General features: G+C 41.0%; 1 protein-coding gene across 6 annotated transcripts in view; it reads right to left on the reverse strand.

Annotated features, from left to right (window-relative positions):
* Positions 1–24,197, reverse strand: part of utrn (utrophin) — a 201,181-nt gene that overhangs the window by 172,759 nt on the left and 4,225 nt on the right. For 4 of the 6 annotated variants that reach the window (XM_085133817.1, XM_085133818.1, XM_085133819.1 and 1 more), the window contains exons 1-7: positions 14,203–14,403; positions 6,992–7,053; positions 5,688–5,780; positions 4,468–4,545; positions 2,941–3,033; positions 2,147–2,319; positions 451–566 (exon numbers count right to left, since the gene is read on the reverse strand). In XM_085133817.1, the coding sequence (XP_084989943.1) occupies positions 451–566; positions 2,147–2,319; positions 2,941–3,033; positions 4,468–4,545; positions 5,688–5,780; positions 6,992–7,053; positions 14,203–14,284 (697 nt within the window). In that variant the 5' untranslated portion in view covers positions 14,285–14,403. Of the gene's footprint in view, positions 1–450; positions 567–2,146; positions 2,320–2,940; positions 3,034–4,467; positions 4,546–5,687; positions 5,781–6,991; positions 7,054–13,120; positions 13,693–14,202; positions 14,404–24,197 lie in introns of those variants that run through there. The other 2 variants (XM_085133821.1, XM_085133820.1) reach the window with 2 other exon arrangements.

The raw sequence follows: 24,197 nt of genomic DNA on the forward strand, positions 1-24,197 counted from the left end.
TAAGGCTGACAGAAGGAGATTAGATGGGAAGGACGGTGAGAGAGCCGAACAAAATGCCAGGTTAAGACAAGATGTACTAATTAAATATGCTTCCAGTACAGGTCAGGTGTGACTGCTCCTCAGTCATGACATAAAAACAGGCGTCTGACTTGGACAACTCAAGCAAGTAAGTAAGGGTCCAGCTTGTTACAGATGTTCAGCCAAAGCAACATCAAGATCCTTCTTCCCTCTGAGCTTATCCAACTGCTGGCAGGACATGAAGGGAAGGTTTGTGAATGCAGACTGTATTTTACTATGTGGGAATTTTGGACAGTAAAATCTATGTCAATCCATAACCAAGTGCTATAAAAAGCAGATGCAGGTGCCAATTCTTAGACTTAGATCTAAAAACATTCCTATAATATTTACTTGAGTCACAAATGTGCTCAGAATAGCTCAGAACAACAGTACCTTCAGGATCCAGCAGCTTCTCAATACCCAGCTGGTCTTTGGCGAAAGTGAAGGCGTGGTCCAGTCTCTGCACAGGGTTCATCGTGACCACCTTATCCCAGCTAAAAGCGTCTGGCCTGAAGTCACACACAGAACCACACCAATAGAAGACACAGTTTTATATCATGGTTACTTTATACATCAGAAACTACAAACGTGCAGAAGCAGTGAAGAGCCTAGTGGCACAACTTCATCTGCTTTAAAGGTCAGAAGAGGTCAGAACTTGAGCAACACTTGAAGTAGAATGATGCAGACGAAATCCAAAACCTGAAGCCAGGTGCTGCTGACGTTTTCATCTTTTGAAAGCGCACACATGTTCAGAAACACATGCGTTCCTCTGAGTGCAACATTGTTTTTTTACCATTTCCCCCATAAAGACAACATTTGATGACCTCCCCTTTACCCGTAGTGATAAGTTTTGAAACCTCAGTACATATCAATAAAGACTAGGTTTTATGACGATTAAAGTCGTTTCTGGGTTTTCCAAGGGTAGCTGCATACCCTGAGACAATTCAAAACTCTTGTTCACTGTTTGCCAGGGGTAAAGATTGGATTTATTTTTTTTGACAATAAATTGATTTTCTATCTATACACCTAATGCAGAAACTAGCTCATAGATATCTGAAACATTTACAAACCCTGTGTATAGGCAAAGGTCTTCCCTGCTCTGTGCATTGAGGCTGGCTGTGTGTGGAATGTCTTTAAACCCTAGCCCAAGGTCTAAACCAACACTGGACTGTATGTGTGTGTGTTCATGTCACTAGTAAGAACAAGGGGTTAAAAGAAAGGGGAAAACACCCCAGACAATTCTTTCCCTCTTTTTTTTACGCACACACACATGCACACACATGCAAACAGTGACATGGCAGGCGTAAACGAACAAGCCAAGCAGTATCAACACACCCTGCAGGCGCTGACCTATCAACCTGATCTTCACCCACATGTACAGCTTGGGTATCCTCACAGCATCTCTCTCTCTCATATATACATGCACAAAAAAGGTCCTAAACTTTTTTTTTTTTTTTAAATGTCCTTGATTTCTTCACAACTTTGTATCTAAAGGGTACATGCCATACTATGTTAACTTCAACAGTAAATTCACCTCACAGCAACACATACTGTACTACAATAGAAGGCTGCTGAACGCTTGCAAGTGTGGAAAACAATGCAATCACGCAAAAATTGGTCATCAATATAATTTAGACTTAATGTAACAAAACACAATTGCATGACATGGACTCGCAGCCTTTTACCTACATTGAGTATTATATATGTATATAATGTTCATTTTGAGAATAAAGCCGAGATGTGGGGATTAAAGTTGTCATTTCAAGTCAGGCAACTGCCACAGCTGCTATACCCTTTACAAAATGCTTTGTGAAGTTGAGTTACAGCATGAGACACAACTTTATCAGCGATCTTATTGCGCCTTGTGATAAAACATACATCCTCTCTACTGCACAAGGCTGTGACCATCAATATCTGTGCTGACTCCTCCAAGTCTGCGTGTTTCTTTCTACTTTATTCTTGAAATGAACAGCTACATATTTTTTTCCTTAATGTGGTCCCAATGCTCCTTTGTTTGTACCAGTCAGGTAATAGCAGTATGTCCACACTTATTGCTAAAGTACCTGCTGAGTGTCCCCATATTCCTCACCTGAAGTGGTGAAGTATGCCGTTTAGAGCTAGGCCATCCACCCAGCTGGTGGTGAAATTTAACACATTGATTTGCGGGTAAGAGCGGGTGCACTGTCGTACCCAACTCAGTAAGAGCTTTTCACTGTTGGTCTGCTGTAGGTTGGACATAACATCCTTCATGACGTCTTTCACCTAAAGAGAGACATGTACATTGAAAGAGGAGTTTTCATGTGGATGATTAATGAAGAGCAAAAGCCTGTACGCCCACATTTTGATTCAAAACAGTAGTTTCTATATTCTGTCTGAATAGATCACTTCTTCTATTGAAAGTCAGCAGAATCATTGTATTGATTCTCTTATTAGCAGGTGGGCACATTGAATAGGAGCATCAGCAATGAAAACCTCTTTCTCAATATGCACATTAAATTAGCCATATTTTTTTATCCTAAAAGGATAAGGATTGCTGTAGTTATATAAAAAATAATGCAGTTAATAAAACCGACACCATGTCTAACACCCAAACAAAAGACAAAAAAAATGCATGTGGCATCTGTTACATTAACTAACAATAATGAAAGTAATGAAAAACAAATGTTGGGGGAAAAAAAAAACTGGTAAGGTTCAAACCTTATGAAAGAACCTCTTGAGCCGTTTTACGCCAGCAGGTTGAGCACACAAAGCACTGGATGATATACATGTTTACATGCATACACGCATGTGTGAACATCAATACTGATTTTCCATCATCTGTTTTTTTGATTCCAGGGTTAGCAAACAGAAGTGTGTATGCGTGTGTGCGTGCACCCTGCTCACCTGCCAATGAAGGATAATACTCCAGATGAGGCCCAATGTCAGCTTGTGGTTCCCATCCACAATATCTGTCCCTCCTATGTTTACCAGATCCACCTGAAAGGAGGACAGACCAAGTTGTTAAAAATATCACAAGCAACCAAATAAACATTTGTGATTTCTACTTTCTGAGCTTGCAGGTTATTAACGTTCAAATATATGAAAATGTGTTCTTATGGGGAACATATTAATCCTAAAAATTGAAGCTATTGCTCTGAAATGGTATTAATACTTCTACTGAGTGACTTGAAGAAATTAATCAGCTTTCCCAAAGATATGTGTGGGACCATAAAAAGCTTGCTATGAGTTGTTATGCTCAGTAACACTCGGCAGAACCTGTAAACACACTTCCTGAGTAAAACCAGAGGAGCTCTCCTTTGAAATGGGATTCGAGTTTTCTTATGCAGCTGAGTAATATTACTTTACATCCTAATGAGCCATCAGTGTTAAAGCTGAACACTTCCACCCAGTCAACTGCCTCCACAAAGCAGATTATGCCACCCTAATTACAGCCTCCCAGTGGTGAAGTGAGGTCTGCAGGTTCATCAGACATGTATCATATGAACTAAGGCCAAGTTTGAACTGATTATATATAAATATTGTGGAGAGGATCAAGGCACACAGTGGAACATGAGGTCATGTGTCTGGTCAAGTTATGAAGTGTCCTTTCTTGTTCTATGCAGAGCTGGCCTCTGACCTATCTAGTACCAATTAGCCTCATGCTGCACACCATTACTTCTCCACATCTCTCATGAAACAAAGCCTCACATATGCATCAGAGCAGACACGCACAAATAGTCATCACCCACTCCAAAACTCGCAGTATTGTCTCCTGAAGTACCCTCCATCCGAAAAATAATAATAATATTAACATGAACTGACTAAATCCAATTGCAGAGTTGTGCCTTCCATGGGAAAATTTTTAATTGTTTTCAAATATGTTTCCACTGTTCAGGCTTGTGGAAACTTTGGCCAGTTGACACTTATTTTGCCTCTTGCAAGAGTGAAAGCAGCAGGATTTGCATGCAAACTTCAGTCTCTGCTGCTTCCCACGAGCCTGCCCTGCCCCTTATCTCCCACTGCTGAGGTCAAGGCATTATGACCAACTGTTGGACACAGAAAGTAGGAGGAGGGATGATGAAATGAAGCAGCGAAGGAGGCAGAAGGACAAAGAAAAATACACAAGAAAATGACTTGTGTATGAAATGAATTCAGAGGCCACAGGAGAATAAGGAGCTTTGTATAATTAGAGGAAGAGTTACTGGTTTGAATCAAAAACAGTGCAACCATGACTGTAAATGTGCAGTGTGGACATAGGGTTTGGGAGTTTCTACTTCAACAAAATACAACATGACATCATTTCACAGTTCAATATAGTTCCTTATTTCTGATTATCTTATGAGGCTGAAATGAAACAGACTCTTCTTTAACGGCACGTGGCAGAAAATGACAAATGCACAACAGCTTTGCCACCAAACAGGAAGTACTCACATTGTTTTGATGTAGGACTTGAAGTACTTTGTTGACGTTGTTCAGAGAGTGCACTCTGGTGGAACCTCGCTCTTTGCTCTGAGGAAGAGGAAATGCAGCATAAATCAGCTGACACGTTTACGGTTCACCAGCCAATCAAGGCTAAAAATCATGCAAGTCAACAGTTTTAGCTCTCGTTTCCTGTAACTCATTTATTCAAATTAGTTCCTGCGGGTTAATAAATAAATAAATATATTCTAATTTGCGAACAAGTCACCTTGACGACTTGTTCCCCAACTTCAAGCCAAAGCTTGGGGGTCAAATGTAGATAAGGTATGCCATCACTCCACACAGTGTTTCACACCATACATTATCACAGCTATTACGCTCTCAGCAGCGTCCACAAGAACTTATGGAAAGAATGGCTCGGTGAATGGCTGCCAACTGCTAATCCCTTTTAAGTCTTCACATACGTCAACCACTCATTAGCACCCAATTATAGAATTAGTATTCTGGTATCAGTGAAAAAGCCTTTGTGCACATGTGTGTGCCAACATATATGGCACAAAGACAGTTGGCACTTAATACGGCTGCAGGTGTTAGAAATATGATGCTGCTGAAGGGTGGTACAGAAAAAAAGAAAAAGAAAAAGAAAGAAAACAGTAAAATAAAAATTGCATATACAAGCACAAAGCCAGTCATAGAGGACATGCATATCTTTAGTCTCCTTTCCCATAATACTTCTTTCTCCATTATGCCAACCTCTTTTTGAATAAAGTTTTAGGTGAGTAAAGTGATAGTTTGCTGAAAGCTGCAGAAATTCAAATAACATAACATGTATTTACCAAAATTAAATAAGAAATAACATAAGCGTAAAATATGTGTTTTAATTTAGGAAGCAAAAGCCAAGCACGGCACTCCAGAGTGGCTCAGATGTTTACATTAGATGTAACCTTTGTGTTTACATCACATCGTGCATGTGCTTGTACTGGCATGACTTTCACTCAAGAGGAGGAGGAAAGGGGGGAAAAGAAACAAAACAAAACACTGCACTACTATAATTTGACTGCATGCACTGCCAAACCTTTCATGAGCATTTCTGCGGCTTGAACACTCCTCCTTGAAATCAAATCTTGAATTTCATGCATTCAAACAGCAAACTTTTTTAAAATGTCAAATTTGAATAAAAACAAAACAAAAAAAAGTCTCACAAATGTTAATGCACATATACAAAAACCCACCAGGACACTGCCAGTGAGACCCTCCAGAAGGTCCAGCAGCTTCCTCCCGTCTCTCAAATCGGTGAACATGTCTTTGATGGGCGTCTTCCCTGTCTGGAAACACCACAATTTCTGCATTAGATTTATCATAAGACTGGATTAAAACAGTCAATACCAGTGATAAGAGGCCCTGAGTGTGGCTGCAGCTTTGGAGAGACAGCCATTTACATATAATTCAAACACTTCAAGCGTCACTGAGAATAAGCTCACATGTCACGGTGGTATGCAGAAAGAAGAAGAGAAAGTTTGGCACATTGTAACAACCAGTATTAAAGGCACAGACAGTCAACAAATCTGAAACTATCCAAATGAAACAAGTGTAAGAGTGAAACTCAAAGTATTTAGGAGAAAACAGTGTGAGGACAGTAATTATCTCAGGTAGACCAACTAGAAAAAGAAAAAGAAAAAACCACACACATAGACTATAAGCGCTCTGACATAAACTGAAAGACATTAACATTAACCTTTTTTTAATTTATTATTTCATTTTTAGCTTAAGAAATAATAGAAACAATAGTATGGCAGCGCTGGTATCATGGATGGGTCTTGAGGTCACTGTGCCCCCTGAGCTTTAGTCTAATGATGCAGCTTGGTAATGAAAAGGTTAAACACCCACTTCGCTGATAAGTTGCTGCAGCTCAAGTTCAAGTTAATTATTCAGTTAACAGTTGTTTAGAAGACTAACTCTGGAGCAGGTCTATGCAGGTCAGACTGTGGGAAGTACCCCTCATGTCTCTTTGGCACAAGAAAGATGTCATCCATCAGTTTGGAAGTATGGAATCAAAAATCATCAGTATGGAAAAAAAAAGTACTGGGCCACACCTGTTAATCTTCAGTCTCATTGGTGTATAAAATCAAGCACCTAGACATCCAGTCTATCTTTAAAAACTTTTGTGCAAGAATGGTCATTTAAAGAGCTCACTGCATTTGAGTGTAGTACAGTAACAGGAAGCCAACATTACTCAGCTCATTGGGAAATTTTTCTCTCCTAGATATTCCACGATCAACTGGAAGTGGTATTATTGCAAAGAGGAAGTGTTTAGGAACCACACAGCAATACGGACAACGCAAATTTACAGAGTGGGATTGCTGAGTGTTTAGTCACATAGTACGAAAAAGACGCAAAATGCCCTGCTGACTCAGTAACTGCAGATTTAACATTTTACAACATTATTAGGCAGATGAAGATTTTTTTGTACTATGAGGAAAAAAGGACAGTGCTTGACATCCATTTGAAAATGTTTGGCTCTAATGTTTCACATTACCTTGGAGAATTGTGCATTTATCCATTTGGTGAACGTTTTCTTCTGCACTGCGTCGTGCTCATCTGTGCAGGAAAAGAAAAAAGAGAAGAATTGATTGTCAAGAACATGAACAGGTGGATCAAAAGTGACGTCAGGTACAGTCAGCCTTTTAAAAGAAGCAGCGAACATTGTTACAACTTGATGTCCATTTCCACCTGCTTTTTCAGGGAGCGACTTGATCTCGGCACAAATTAACTTACACTAATGTGGTAAATGGTAATTACAGCCTGAGGCTTTTTGACTTAAAAGCATCCCGATCAATGTGGCTGGAACATCAGAAAATTACCAGAACAAAATGAGGGGTATTTTAAACGTGTGTACCAAATGTCAACAGGTGCACGGTGTGACAAGTAAAGCCAACAAACCTTTTTGCACATGTGCGCACACCCTTGTCCATTTATAATGTTCCCCTGAATCCAAATGTACAAATATTTCACATTCTCTTCCCACTTGACTCCCTCCCTTCCTGCGCCTCCTTTATTCTCTCCAACATGGCTCTCTAATAAGGCCTCATTGTGTGACAGGCGGAGGGTCAGCTGCTTTGATGTGCCAGGGCGATGGCTGGCTCCTGTAATGGATCAGAGTAGCTCGCACAAAGCCTTGGACTTCTCTTGAGAATTTATTTCAGTTTTACTTAGGCTTCTCTCTAATGTGCCGTTTCTATGAACTCTAAAATAACTAATCCATTGAGTTCTCAGTCAATTTCAGTGTAACAACCAAGGAAACAGGTAAAAAGACGTATTCACATCTGCCTCAAAACACTCTGGCTGAGGTCTTGATCAGACTGTAATCTAAGGTTAGGAAAGCTGTTAAAGTGCCTTATGTGTGTGGGGGTCAGGTCAACCAGCAGCTGTGCAAAGCACCATGAAGTGAACAAAAGGTCAAAAGGTTAACATCACCAGCCTCAGCACTGGTTGGCTTCTCTGTTTGGGATGTGTAGAGTGTGTGTGTTTGTGTAGCGGCTGGCTGGGTGACAAACTGCATAAAAACAAGTGCATGGTAAGAGTAGAGTAGAAGCAGGTGAAACAGGTGAACAGGTGACGGGACTGGATAAACAGTGGTAATAGAGAGGGTTTCTCCTCTGACTTTCCCCAAATCAGTGATCTAAAAGACCTTAAAGACCAAATACGTAAGGGCAGATGAGGGAAATGGACAATAGTTTTATAATATACATTTCTTCAGAAATGCCACAGGATAGGACGAGGTAGCAAGAGACTAGGACTAGTAAGCGTATGAGGAAACAGGCAACTGGCTAGGTTAGATTTTGAGGTGGGGACCAAACCAGAAGAGGCTTGTTGCCTAGACTGGTATACGCTTGAACTTTGCTATCTTTATGTCATTGTCTTTAGTGCATCGAATCACAGACTGCTATAGAAACACCTCCCGAGTGTTGGTTGAACCGTCTTCCATATAAATTTGAGGGGTTTCTTTTCCTTTTTTGTATTATTCTTAAAGAAAAGAAGACAGCTGATGGAAGGGTTTAATGAAGATGATGACAGAAAAAGGATACATGAGACAAAGAAGGTTTCATGTTGAAAAACAAAATGACAAAATGGTTGGCACCCAGTAACAGATGATGATCAATTACAGTAGATAACTTACAGGTGGTTAAACATGTTCTGACAAGGAGAACAGACAAGGAAAGGGATGAAAGAAAAAAATAGGTGGACCACCAGACAAAAACAATGCTGGGAGGGGGGCAAGCAGAGTGGGCCAAAAATACTAGAGAAAGGCAGCCAAAAGGGGAGGAATCACCGGCAAGAACATTGAGAAAATAGCTCACAAGGAGCAAAGACAGGTATGCTTTCAACACAATATCAATTTTCATTTTATAAAAAGGCCCATGCACAGGCCTCCTGTTCTTACAGCTTTATTGGCACCCTGTAGAGGCCCCTGGGGAGAGGGTCCCTTGGGGTTCAGGTCTCCTAGGCTCTCTACCTTACCATCTTCATAGGACAATACACTCGATTCATACACAATGCTCCCCCTCAATCTGTCTGCTGCTCCTACTCACTGCGGCACAGGAATGCCTCGCTGCAGGATAGATCAAAGTAGGCAGCAGGCTGTGTGTGTGAGAAAGTGTGTTCAAGAGTGTGTTTGTATGAGCAACACACAAAAAAAAAAAAAGCGATTTAATAAAAAAGGGGAGTATGCACAAGTTTACAACTTTACATTACACATGTACACCGATGCCAGTTTTCTCATTTGTAGCTAGTCACTGCATCACATACACAATTCAGCTACAGTCCTATTTGTGTAATGCAGGTATTATGCTTGAATGTGGACACAAACATTTCTTTTACACTCTTCTAGTGTTCCTGAAGCACACGTGCACACTCAGTGTGTTGCAATGTACAGTCTGTGCTGCAACTCTTGTAATGACATCTTGTTTAGGTCATTTAAAAATTGTATTTTTATTTTTATATTTTGTTTAATTGGGCCAGAGCCATAAGTGTTTGCTCTAATCAGTTTGGAGGCTTCAAGTTTAAGCTTCGCTTCATTGTAAGTTGATGTGATACGAACGTCCAGTGTAACAAGTGCTGACAAAAATAATTCAGCACAAATTCTTGTATCTGTTAAGGAGCTGAATTTAAAACCTGCTATTACAAACTTGACTGTTTAATCCAGTCTTTAAGTGATGACATGATGGAGGCATAAACATTAAAGACTTATGTTCTACATATGGTGCTTTTTATTGACAATACACCAACAATAGCATAGAATAGACATGCTAGACGTAGAATAAATAGAATAAATATACAATATTGACTTTTTGTTACGCTTTAAATAATCTGCTTAACACATCAGTTAAGATCTTTTGCACTTTCTCTTGTTGCTCAGTGAGTAACAGACCCTTTTATCCATCAATGAATCAAGCTTTTAGGGCTGCAAAGATTCATTGAGTAAAGTGAATAACTAATGAAAAAACCACAACGCAAATATTTTTGCTTTGATGCTTCATTAACCCATGACTCTGCAGCACTCAGCTGTCACTATGCAAGTAGTTTAGCATGGCTAGTTTAGCACGTCTACACACACAGCAAAAAGCAAAGAGGCCGAGCTGTTTTCACGACTGTGAGCTCAGGTGGCGTGAATAAACATTTCTTCTAGTGTCCAAAACAGCAGCGCTTGTCACTGTAATCACCATAAAAAAGTTTACTGGGAAAAAGCTAGTGAGCGCCCTTAATCAAATCAAACCACCTGTTCAGCAAGCTCCAATGTCAAGGAAAAACAAACATTGTAGCTGCTCCCATCAACCGCTGTTGGTTTTACACTGAAAAATGTACAAAAAGCCGCAGCAGTTTAAAATAGAAGCGCATGTGGGCAGATGAACTGGTAACTTAGTGAAACTCGTGTTTAAATCACGCAGCTTGCTAAAAGCTGACAGCAGCCGTCCCACTTTCTATTGCAGTGATACCTGCAGCAAGCAGGGGTGAGTCTAAAAGTGGGACATGGGGTGTACTAGACCCTATTTACCTCAAAGCTTTAGTAACATTATTTATCAGATTTATATTAAAGGAATATATAAATATATTATTATGATAATTAAATTATAATATTTTATTGCAGGCCAGTAAAACTCTGAGCCACTTACCTGAGGCAGTTAGGTTGGACACCAATTTATTATTAACATTAATTATTAACATCTACACCATCAGAACGTGCATTTCTGCAGCAGCTCAGAATGCTCATATGGTCCGCCACATGCACCTTTAAAGGTTTACACACTTCAATATGCACATAAACACACCAATGCTTCCTGCTAATGTAGGAAAGCCTTTATAGAAGACAGCGCAAAGCCTCATTTTAGGTTCTATTTAAACATTGTTTTAAATGCCATTACTGCATTTGTTTTGTTTTTGTTTTGCTTTTGTTTGTTTTGTTTGTTGTTGTTTTTTTTTTGGGGGGGGGGGGGGGGGTTGCCAGCAGTCAAAAAAGAAAGTAATGATTACATCAGGAGGAGTAATCTCGAGTTCAGCAGAGTGATCCAACTCATACTCTCAACACATGGTATGCATGGGTGTGCACCCACACCACAGCTTAAGACCAAAGTGTTGTGTTTCATCCTGTTTGCAGAATGACTACAACCAAGGTGATAAATTCTAAAAAAAACTCAAACCCACTTTACAGTTCACATCCATTTCTGTCCAGAGTAACAACTTTGTTACAATTACAGTAGGAATTCTTGAGTTATGTTCAAAGCATGTTTTATGAAGTCAGTGACCTTTGCCGCACAAATTCTAATCAGTTCACTCTTTGAACCTGGTGTGATAACACAAGTTTATTTTTCCTGAAATTTGGCCAAGATCCATCAAGCTGCCAAACTGCAATAATTTCCCTAACTGCTGAATAACAGCACGTTAAATAAAGTTTAAACAGTGCTGACAAACCTGAGAAAAAGAATCACAAACACACCTGAAAAACATAATAAAACATAAATGTTCAAGGAGCAAAAAAAGAAGGAAAAAAATCAACAGAAGCACACATGTTTCTCAAAGCAGCCAGCTGGGAACACAAGAGCAGACACATAAAATATACAGCCCCGGTCTCCCCCTCGCTCTCACAGGTGGAGAGAGCCTGTGACCACAAAGTAGAGAAAACGGGGAAAACTATGTGGAAAGCACTGAGGTGAGAAATCAAACAAACCATCAGGGTTTCCACGACAGCACCACACAGTAAACACACGGGAGCTCGGAGCTTTTCCAAACAGAGATATTTACAAAGTTTGCCACACCAGTGAGCAGCTGTTACCTCTAACTAATTCATACCCAGCGGCTAAAATCTTAGCCCAAGGTTTTCCCAGTTCGCCGTTTCAGCGAACAGCTTAAAATGCATGTTCGACCGATGAATGAGCACGGCTAACACGCCAACAATACAGCTCCTGCATTAGCTGAAGGGTCTGGAAGGGTAAATGAAAGAAAGAAAAAAAAGCAACTAGCATGAGTGTGGCTACACCAAAAATAATGAGACTGAATGCGTGCCTTTCTCAGGTCATTGGTGAAGCATTAAACTGAGCTCTTGGCTTGGCTGCTACACAGCTCACAAAAAAAAAAAAAAAAAAAAAAAAAAAAAAAAAGCATCACATGCTGAACTTCACCTTGATGGCTGCTTGGAAGGAGCCTTGGCTACGGACTGTCCTGTCAGGAGAGCACCACCCACGGTTGAATGAAAGGCGCTAATCCGTATACAGGAAATACACACGCTCATACAAGGATACTGCTCAGTCTGACTCAAAGTGCGCTGGCAGAAGTGTATTACTTTGAATCTTTAGGTTTAGAGGAATGAATAGAATTCCTATAATTTCCTATGCATTCCTCCTCCCTACCCCACTGGTCACTTGTCTAAGCTTGCCCCAGCCCATACAGCTTTGTTGACACTCTACCCTTGCCAAGATCTGGGAATTTGCAAGGAAAACACTCATAACGTCCAAATGGATTAACCCATATCCCCACTTACATTCTTCAAAACACCCCCGTGGTCTGCAGAGGTGCGTGTAATTAGGGCTGAGCAGAAACAGTGAGGTGAGAGGGCACGGGGCTTTGGGGAAGTCAGGCCAGGGTGACGAATTTTGTTCAACAAGCCGGATCACCCCACACACGGCAGAGATTTAACAAGAGCAGTGTAAATCGCCTGTGCTGCTTGTAAAAGTGAGGGAAAGAGAAAAAATATAATAAATGCAGTGAAGGAATTCGAACTGGTTTTAACTCCATATGCCCAATTTACAACAGTCCAAATATAGCTTGAATTTTTGTATGCTTGTGCAAGAGATATGTTCAGTTTTTCAGTAGAAATAAAAAGAAAATGTCCAAAAACTGACCTTTGGTAAACCCCACCACTATCTTTGGCGCATTTAACAAAGTGCATGAGAGAAGAAAACTAGAAAAAAGACAATTTGCTTGAGAAAACAAAATCTCTCGTTTCATGGCACACTCTCCTTTTAATCCAGCCACCCCATATCTTGCGCCTACACCTTGATCAGATTGCAAGAGCACTAAAAATATGCACGATTTAAAACCAAGGTCCACCATACCTGCGACACACCTAGCTGCCACCAAACTACAAGCGCGCACACCTGTCAAAAGTTCCTACCTCTAAGACTGAGTCCATGCTGAGCCATCTTTTACCAGAGGCCACCGTAATGCTCAACATAAGAACCAACAGAAGTCAAGTAAAGAGCCGGAGGAGATAGTCCAAGAGTATCTGCGCAAAGAAGAATTCGATATTCCTGCCTCCCTCTTCTTGTCTCTCCCATGTGTCTGTCACTCCTTGACCACAGAGGGAGGAACAGATCGCAAGAATGCAGCAACAGAGAGAAAAAGGAGAGGGGAGGGAAACGGGGACGCTGTCAGGGAAAGGGAAAGTGGTTGGAGCAGAGCGAAACAGGACAGGGCAAGCCAAGGGTGGGGAGTCATGATGCATCGTGTGATAGGGGGCGAACACAGATGAACGCTGTTCGGCACCATTCCAGCATGTGATGGGACAGAAAGTTTGGGGAAAACAAAGGCAAAAATCGGCATGTCAGACAGAGATTGGCACACAAACATAGATGCAACACGGGATTATGGAGTAGGCGATGCGGTGGGGCAGAGGCGTTAACTTTCCTATCTGCATTTGCTGGAAGTCTACACAACTCAAACTAAGGTTGGAAAGGAATTCACAACCAACTTTAACACAACACAGAGGAGCTGGAGTGAAAGATATGTAAACGCTTAACTCAATTATGTGTAAATGTTGGCAATCTTTACTCCAGCTTTATCAAAAGGTGGTGCAAGCTCTGCAGTGAAATTTGCAGAGCTTCGTGTAGTTACTTTTTCAGTAGAGTATGAGTGTTTTGTGGATGTGACGAAATGAGACATCACACTCTCTTCCATTGTGCAGATAAATCACAATCAGCACAGTCTTCTGCTGTGTGATGGTTGACTGGCTAGATAAAGAGCCATAAAACCCAGGGATGATCAACTATCTCATTCACACAAATAAAAAGTATGCACACCACGACTAAAATATGACAGAAAGAGAGAAGATGTATAAAAATCACAAGGAGGAAAAGAAAAAGAATTGATCAATTGATCAAAGTCATGGGTAACGTTCACAATTACGCTCCTTCGGCTATGAAAAACAGAATCAATGCCGGTGTGTTTAGTCTGCTAGGTTAATCAAGACAAGCTTACCTAAATCGAGGCTACTTTCATGCTTTCCTTTTCTTCTGAAAAAGTTACGCTTTCTCCACGACATCCATTTACCCAAATTCATGACAGCAATACAGACCTTACAAATATATATACACACAATGGAGAGAAAGAAAAAGGAAAACAAGTAATCCGGAACAGGAAGACAAGGTAGTGGCAGCAGCGTTGGTGGTGGGTGGTGGGAGAGTGAGTGAGTGAGTGAGAGAACAAGAAAAAAAGAAAAGAGAAAGAGGAAGTGGAGGTGTGACAGCATTCATCGATGACGCTGGGTGGGTTTATGTGGGGTGCTGGGTCAGGCACTCTGTCATGACATACAAACGTTCGCACACACAAGGCTGAGAAAAAAAAACCACGAGTGAGAAAAACAGATCGTTAATTAAATAATTAATAGGTAAGTGAAAGGTTAGAGAGGGGTGTGTGTGTGTGTGTGTGTGTGTGTGTGTGTGTGTGTGTGTGTTGTACGCTTTGTGAAATCAGTTGATTCTCGCCTGCAAACACAATACTGCTGGAAACAACAGCTCTAATTCAAATAACCGCGACCCAGAATGAGCGTGCCTTAGCAGAACGGTTTAGGGTTAGGACAGCCACCTCTTTTGCCTTTGGTTTCCATCAAAGTGAAGCAATCAGTGTCCCCGACTCTCAGAAAAACAGAACTGTTACAGCAGACTGAGTTAAAACTGAGACGTGGGTCCTGACATTCACCGAGGGTCTCAGCCGGGGCAGTGGAGCAGGGAACAGGGAAAAAGCCAGAGTCCATTTGCCCATTGATATATTTAGTCAATGAGGGCCAACTGAACAAACAGCTCTATTCCCACACAGAGAGAGTGAAAAGAAAAAAAAAAAAAAAAGAGTAAGAGAGAAATGAGAGGGAGGGCAGAGGGTGAGGGGCAAAAGAGAAAGTATATTTTCCTGTGTTTTGTTTTTTGCTTTCCTTTCCTTAACAAAGAGGAAGTAGAAGAGACGATGGCAGCTTGGTGACCAGCTTCCAGAGTCTGACTGAATTAAATCCACTTCCTTCCACAGAGAGCTGCAGCAGCTGGTCTGGTCACAACTCAGAGGAATGAAATGGTTCGGGTCAGGCTGGCTTTGGCAGTGAGTGAAGGAAGCAGACACCAAAAGGAACTTTCCACTAGGGTGCGTCAGTCAGAGACAGGCGTCCTCCCCCTGTCAGTCCATCCTCACACACCGTCCCCAGAGCATCGTCTGCTTCACTGAAGCCATGCAAAAATGCCCCCCCCCCCCCCTTAAATATGCACATAAACATCTCTCTCACGCTTTATATCCAAATACCACTTCTGACTAGAGACTGGAAGACATGAATGAAACCCTTTCATTCCACGTCTCCCCACAAACAGTCCTAAGTTTACATGACAATCAAAGTTGATTGTTTCCTGGATGTCTGGTATTTGAGCTTCAGTAATTAGACAGAAAATTACTTATAAAACTTAATATAATTAACTCTTGCCATATATTAAGTCTAAATGTGTATGTGAACATAAAGGTCAAAAATGGCAAGTGAGATATAAAGTTAGATATGCAAAACATGTGTACATGCAGTGTTCCCTGGCTCAGCATCATAGCTAACACTAGAACTCCTACTTTCAATTATGAATAATACAAAGGACCTTATGAAATCTTTGTGCGCAACCATGAGACCGCCCATCAGCAATTCATCTACTCACATCACCCTCTGGCAGGGACAGTGCAGTCGCCCTGCAGCTTAATGCACAACTGTCACCCCAGTATTTTTACGTTTAGAGTAATCACACTTATAGATGCACAATCTTCTCAAATGATCTCACAAGAATGCACACAAAGCATAAATCAATATGAACATCATATTTGTTGTTTCACACAGTTTTAGCGGATTTCATGGACATGACATTGAGTTAACCACATCAAAGTGAGGTGAAAAGACATATTCATGCTTAATATCATGAAACGGTAACCCAGCTGTGCATTAATCCTGCCACCTGCCACATTCTGGCGTCATCCTGCATTTCAGCTGCTGCAGCCTACAGTGTCACCAGCGTACAGTGCAGCCCTCCGCTCTGCACTCCGGGGGTAGATAATCACAGGAAGACAGCAAAATGCTGATTGGATTTTATTTTGAGATTCAATTTAGCTTATATCCATAATGTTGTGACTCACTGGCAAGAACAACAACACTGATTTAAATGTTTTCGATAAAGCAGAAGTACAAGTACTTTACTGTGTAAAGAGAAATGAAAGAAGGGTAAGAGTCGAGGTATGTTATAATCATTCTCCAAAAGTTGATTCTGTTCATCTGGACGTAGCGTTTTGACGCTACGTCCAGATGAACAGAATCAACTTTTGGAGATTTACTTTCCTGGATGATTGAGAATGCATCAAGGCGTTATAATCATTCCTTATTTATCCTTGTTAATTTTCCATCATCTGGCATTAGTTCACCAACCCTACAATGTTTTGCCAGGTTCGCTTGTCTCCAAAATGTCTGTACACGTGGGTCAGACACAGACAGACTGAGACTACCTGATTGTGGGTGAGAAGTCCCATGTTAGCCAACTGCCTTGTCAAACTGGATTCATTGAGCATGCAGTTCAGACAGATCACAAAATAAGCTCAACCAACAGCCATTCTCCGCTGACAGAAAATCCCCAAAAGAGACCTTCCGACTCTGCTGTCACTCTTTGATGGTGATGTGCTGCAGGAGTTAGGTGATGAAATGGTGCAATTAACTTTGTGTTTGTTTCCTCCGGCCTCCCTTCCTGATATTCCACATTGATTTCAAGTTTGTGAGCCTCTCCTGTCACGTGGCTTCTCTGGCTTTTTCTCTCTCTTTTAACCACAAATGGGTTCTTCTTTAACAATGTCTGTGTGATTGTTATATCTCAACACAACATCGCACATCAGACACCAAGTTAAAATTGAATAAGCAGGAAATCCAAACCTTTTAAATGTTGGATCTTCACTTAAATCCGCTCAAGTAGATTCCTTTGTTTACATCCTAGAACTTCATCAGCTCATTAGCACATGTATCGCTTGTAGTCAGTCCTTTCCATTTCTATTGAGCCTCTCTATGCAACGCTGGAAAAACAAAGTGGGTTGTTATGCAGGGCTCGCAAAATCGCTAGCCCGACGTCCCGGGGCTAGCGATTTTTCCAGTCGGGCTACCAAAATCTATCTCTGCCCTGCCCGTCGGGCTATCATAGGAAGGAAAAATATATGTCAATGCTTTTGCATTCTTTCGGAAATGTAGCTGGGTAATTATGTCATTGGCATCGGTGAGCCAGAATTTGCGCTTGTTTTTTGCTTTCACTTTGCAATCGCGCGAACTGTGTATAGAGAGCGACAGTACTGATTGGTGAGTGACGATAATTTGAGCACCAATTCCTCTGACATCGTCTTATCAATCGTTAGCTTACTATGCAAACATGACAAGTGAAATCTCCCGCAGCAAGCTTAAACATGTGAGAGGTTGATCGCGCAGAGAATCGCTGACCGTTATGTGAGTGCGTGTGTGTGTAAAAGCAGCAGGATATATATTTTAGTTCTGCTGAGCCAAATAAGACAGGTCAGGGTGAAGAAGTGACAGCCCAAGAAAAGCTTACCACAAAACGGAAAAGTTATGACAAATCAGACTATAAGGCAAAAAGAAAGAGCAGCTTTTTGGTTTCATGGACAAAATAATTTCTGTGGCTGCAATATGACGAGCTAAATAACCAGAGGTGCACATAAGTGGTCCGCAGGTGCGCATTCGCTGTCAAAATAAAAGACGCGCACCAGATAAGAAGTTGCAACGCGTGTTTGCGTACATAAGATTTTCTGGAGGAGGACAGACATTTGTTTAGAACTCTTAAAAATGTCGAAGAAGCAAGCTCCTTTAAGCAATTACTTTGGTGTTCCTCCACCTCCAAAGAAATGTCAGAAGGAGTCCGAACCACAAAAGAAGCGCGTATTCTCGGAAAAGTGGTTGCAGGAGGTGAGCTGGCTTCAAACAAATGATGAACGCACAGAGATGTGGTGCAGAATGCGCTGTGAAAATCCCACTCTAGCGGACAAAAACAGTGCTTTTTATATGGACGCAAACGCGCGCTGCAACTTCTTATCTGGTGCGCGTCTTTTATTTTGACAGCGAATGCGCACCTGCGGACCACTTAAATTATGTAAATAACATAATGTTCTGCCGGGTGTGTTGTTGGTTTTCCCTCGATTTCTGAGTCGACAAGCGCCTTTGTTACTGGGACCAGTAATTATATGAAAGGCCCCCATTAGAACCCATGAGAAATGCAAGAAATGCATTATTGCTCAGTCTGTAATATCTTTCCCAGAACAAACACCAATTGCAAATAACATACTAAAAATAAACCTGAAAAATCTGTTTAGAACAGACTATGTTGCAAAGAGTGAACTACCACTGGCAAAATTTAGCAGTCTTTGCAAACTTTAAAAAGCAAATGGCCTCGATCTTGGTTCCACTTGCCTCTTACCCGTGACTTCAGTGGAAATTTCAAATTCAGGATCTGACACAGACTGATTCATGTTCTACACAGTTCTTACAAGTTCATAGAAATTTCTGTTCAATTAGAACCAAGTATTTGAGTTGATGATTGTAATTTTTATTCAATGTTGAAATTTTTTGATTAATGTTTTGTTTCCGTTACAATATTATACTTACAATATTATACTGTATAATATTGTAAAGGAAACAAAACGGGAAACAAAACATCAATAAAAAAATTGCTCTTTTTTATTCGGGCAACTTAAATTTATTTTGGGCTACCAAAAACTGAAGAGTCCTTGCCCGAAGGGCTACCAGGGATTTTGAAATTTTGCGAGCCCTGTTATGGATCTATGCTAGTTGCTAAATAACCATGCCACAACTTTATATAACATTTTTAGCATGATAACTAAATAGATCTGTAACATTTTATGCACCAAACAACAAAAATATTTAGTACTGTAGCAAGAAAGTAGGAGTGATGCGATAGGTCAGAATGTAGAATAGGCAACATAGATTGTAGCTGTAATGAGCTTAGGACAAGGGGTAAGAAAGGAGGAATGAAATGGGAAGTGCCTGCAGTGGAAAATAAGAGATCCACAGAAGGAGGGGGAAAAGTGGTCTGTGAGTGTTTAACAACTGTAGGAACATTTAAGACTGATGATTTTCTGCCATTCCCAGTGTGGTCTTGAAGAGCTTGTCATCTTGCCTGGGCGGGGTGTCTCAATGCTGCTCATGCACCAAAGAGGCAGAGTCCCACACACAACCACACCCAGGGGAGATGCTTTGGCCCAGGCCTTCATTCCCACATTTCCAGCCAGGACTTTGCAAAGTTAAGTTTCCTCCCATCTCCCAAGCAGCCAGATTAAGCTGCAATCAAAGACATTAACACAAACACAGAGAGGCTTGTGTGCCCATATACAGTGAAGATACATCCAGCTGCGTGTTCCCTGTGGAAACTTCTTTCTCAAAATGGAATAAACTCATGAAAACTCCCACTGACCCAAACAAGCCTGGGAGGCTCCAAAAAAGCAGAGGCAAAGAAACAATTCAGGTCATTACGTTGCATCAAGAGGCGGCACACAGTGAAAGCCTCTTTGTTTTGATTTGTATTCCATGCTACCCACACATGCAAACACACACCCATTATAAGCATTTTGCATGTATATCATTGCATTCACTGACAGCTTGAAAATCTGTTTTTAAAGTAACAGCAAAGCTATGAAACAATAACAAATGAGAATAATAACAACTCTGGAACGTCTCAATGTTTCACCCAGTTACTCTTGAACACACAGGCACGCACAGAACAGCTGAAATACTGAGTACACCCAGCTCCAAGAAGCCAAGGCCTGAATTAAGGATCTGTGACATGTAGCTGAGCGAGTATGGTGACAAAACACACCCTCTACACCACCCATTTGGTGACATTCATATTCTCTTGTTGAAAACACAAATATGTCTTACATTGTGTCACACCCAAAGGTAAGCAGATGATCCAGTCTGTGGCTCATCGCACATATAAAGCTGATGGTTAAGCTTCCCATTTCAACCAGTCAACCAATTACTTTTTCCTCATATCTTTCATGTGACACATATTGCACAAAGCACATACAAAAACAAAGTGTGGGAACCAAGTAGGATAGACTCCGTCAGCTAATTTCAAAACACTACACTACACAACATTTCAAGGCACCCACCAGCTCTTAAAGTATATTGTCTGGGACTTATACAGATACTGTTATGGTTCATACGAAATCAATACTGATGAGTGGAGAGCAGAAGAAAGAGCAGAAACAATAGAGAACAACAAGGCCAGGTCAGGTACTGACTCAGGTTTAGAGCAGGCTCCTCCACAGAGCTCTCAAGTGACAAATAAGGATCGGGTGATTGTTTCTCACCTCATTACCGTGTGATGTTAAACAACAGCCGCTAACCCTGTGAGTGATATATGACCTTTAACATTTGTATGCACTCAGGAATGGAAAGAAGAAAAGCACACGCACAGACAGGATGTAAAGGCAGGACTTTAGCGGTTATAAGGTAATCCAGCTGTAACTGTGTCAAGTAGTGTGTCTAACCATCCTCTTATCCCATTCAGAACTGATTTGCAATGTGGCAGACCACAAAATTAGCACTTTACCATATACAGTACAGCCTACAGGTCAGATGGAGGGCAGCAGCTAGTGATTTATTTATTTATTTTAATTATAGGGGACTTATTACCCTAAATTCCAGCTTTAAATTCTTGGACTTTGTTAGAGTAGTTTTGCATGATGCATCGTTTAACATAATCCTTATTTACAATTTCAGCCACTCAGTTGATGCTGTGTGAAACACGGCCAACCTTTCTCCTGATTGGTTGTCCATCATGAACAGAAGATTTGTGCGCTCATAGCCAGAGCTGTGTGCCTGGGATTAACAATAGCCCCTCTTATTGACATCATGCTAATCCAAGAAAAGACAAAACTCTGGAAAGTGTTAAGAGCAATCAGAAGCCTGACCTGTTGGCTCCCCACCTTTCTTTCACATGTGAGGAGGTGCACTCACAGTGAGAACAGGCAAAGAGAAACGTCCTGTAAATTACACAAGTATGCATTCATTCATTCATTTTCTTAACCGCTTACTCATCTTCAACTGGTGAGCGGACTCGAGCCTATTGTAGCTGAATGGCAGACACAGGGTTGTGCAGAAGGACAATGGTGTCAGACATGGTCAAAGTTAACGATGACAGCTCGCCAATCAAGGCGACTTTTAGCCAATTTCCCCATTGATATGTTAAATTTATGTTGTCATTGTGCCGAGATTTGTGATAAATTCAATCTGTGAAGCACTAGGTTTCACATCGTACCTCAACACATAACCAAAACTTGCAACGCAGATGTTTCCAGGCATGCACAAGTTGGTACTCAAACTTCACTGTACTTTGAAGTTAGAGTGTGTGTGTGTGTGTGTGTGTGTTTATGTCGATAGCGGCTAAGAGATCCATCATGATGTCATCTAACGAGAACAAACAAGAGGAGGATATTTCTGACTACTGCTGGATTGATTTTTAAATCTGAGTGTAATATGACCACATCTGCAAAGATCCAAGAGATGCTATTTCATCTTCCTCCGCTGGGTGTTTTGGTCTGTGAGAAACTCAGCTGTGTTGGGGAGGGTAAAGACTGCAGCAGAATCAAGTGACATTTTAAGTATAAGGATGAATTTGTAGAAGTGGAGTTTCAAGTTAAACTCCAGTTCTACAAATTAAGCTGTGTGTTTAAGCCATAAATCTTTACATTATGGAAAAAGAATAGCATTACCACAAGGTAGGCTCCTCTGCAATGACTGAGCCTGATCCTAGTACCCAGTCTTCTAATGACTTTCACACTGAACTGAGATGATACAATGCAAATACATTACTTTGCACAAGTATAATTACATTAACATAAATGAAATTAACATGTTAACATAAAAATATGAGCTTATTTTTTTAAACAAGGTTGTTAGCTCCCGAACAAATGCCACATAAGTTTGGCTCTCCTGTTTCCAGGAAACTCTAAACTTTTCTTTATAACCTTCGGGAAATCAGCTTCATGCAGACAAACATGTAATCTTAACCTTTTCAATTCCACTTCCTGCTCTTTTGCCTCTCTTTTCTTCACACTCCAAAATGTGTTGATGATGCAACATTAACATCTCTTCCTGCTGTTCAAACGCAGATGGAATTACCTTAGGCATTTGTTCAGAAGACTAAGATTTTCTTGCAGCCACCTTCTGCAATCAATACACCATTCTCAATAAGCTTTTCTTTTAAAATAGAAAAATCTTCATCCTTTTGGAGAGTCTAGAGCAATCAATGCCAAAATGCTCTGCCACTTCCCGCTGCTCTTTTTTGTAAGCAGTTAACAACTGTTCAGTGGGAGTTTGAAAAAACTCATGTGCAGAAGCCATGTACACACAAAAATAGTACAACACTAGGTTAACAATTACTGGTATGAAACACCCAACGGTAATGCACACTCTTCCCTTACTAGCTACCTAACCAAAAGAAACTTACTACATACACTAGACCGTAGTCTTCATGCATTTGGTGGTGGGTGTTTTAAACACGGTAACTCTGATGACAAACCGACTAGCTGGAAACTTACCTAAAAAGTTACGGAAATGTACCTGAGACAACTTGCTCCAACCGCCTTCATGCACAAAGACAACAAACTAAAAGACAACAAGTAAATGTTACCCAGAGCACAATCTCTGAAGCCTGCCGGAAAAAATGGCTCCACCATAAAAATCAACAAAAAGTATGACTCACCTGATCCAGAATCAGAAGAAGAAGCTAGAAGAGGCTTACAGCCTCCAAATTTACTGACTAATGAAAAAGTGTGTGTGTGTGTGTGTGAGAGAGAGAGAGATTGCAGGAGCTGTTTTTTTATACTCCTGTCACTCCCACCTCTCAGGTGCAGCTGGATATGTAACAATCTAACCCAGGGCTGCAGGAAGGGAAAACACAACAGTGCCAAATGAAGTGCTACCAAGCCATCATATGTTTCATTATTTTGATCCCACTGTCATTTATTATTTTACTAATAAATACACTTTCTGTAAACTATTCATTGTTGTATATTCAAGTTATTTTACTCTAAGATGGAAGAAGTTCGATCAGTGCATCCCTAGCAGATACATTACCTGCTCTGTCAGCTTTACACACTTGTAACCTCCACCCCATTTCCTCTGTTTTCTTTCCTCCTTGATCCACTGTAAGCTTGGATAGTAACCTGACACACTGAACCACCTCCCCTCGCCCCTCCAGAGACACTAATGTGCATTTGTCTGTGAAACGGAGTGACTGTATAGCTAGTTCATAGGAAACTTGGTAACACACATACACACCCCTGCGCCAACCTACACTGCAGTGAGATCTCAGTCAAGCACCAAATGGAAAACGAGCCAGCTGAAATAACGAACGTGCTCACTCTCTCTGCAAGATCAAGACGCCTGGTGCTAACTTTGTGACAGTCGCTAAGGGTGACAAAAAACAGAGTTTACCGTTTGAGCGCGCGCTCTGCTGTTGGCTATGAATTCTCCAACCTTTCAAACATGCCCACATGGTGGCCGGCATGGAGATTAACAAGTGCGCTAATGCTTGTCTTCCCAGCTGCAAAAACATCCCTCCACCTGCTCACCACACACACACACACACACACAGACGCACACACACTCACCTGCTTGTCACTCTCTTCTAATACCCCATGTTTCAGCTCTGTGTAGACTTTTTCTCATGATGACAGAAACCACATGAAACAAACCCAGTTTTGGGTGGGTGTCTAAGGATCACTGTTAACAATCAGCCTCACTAGTTTATAATATGGTGAAAGAAAGAAGACCACATGATATTTTATCAGCGTTTAGCTTGAAGCCATTTCCCAGATTTGCCTTGGTTTCAAAGCAAGCGCATACTCTCTGAATTCTAAAACAGAACAGCTAATTTCTGTCATATTTATCCACCAAC

The sequence above is a fragment of the Neolamprologus multifasciatus genome, chromosome 15, assembly GCF_963576455.1.
Source record: "Neolamprologus multifasciatus chromosome 15, fNeoMul1.2, whole genome shotgun sequence".
NCBI classification, from domain to species: domain Eukaryota; kingdom Metazoa; phylum Chordata; class Actinopteri; order Cichliformes; family Cichlidae; genus Neolamprologus; species Neolamprologus multifasciatus.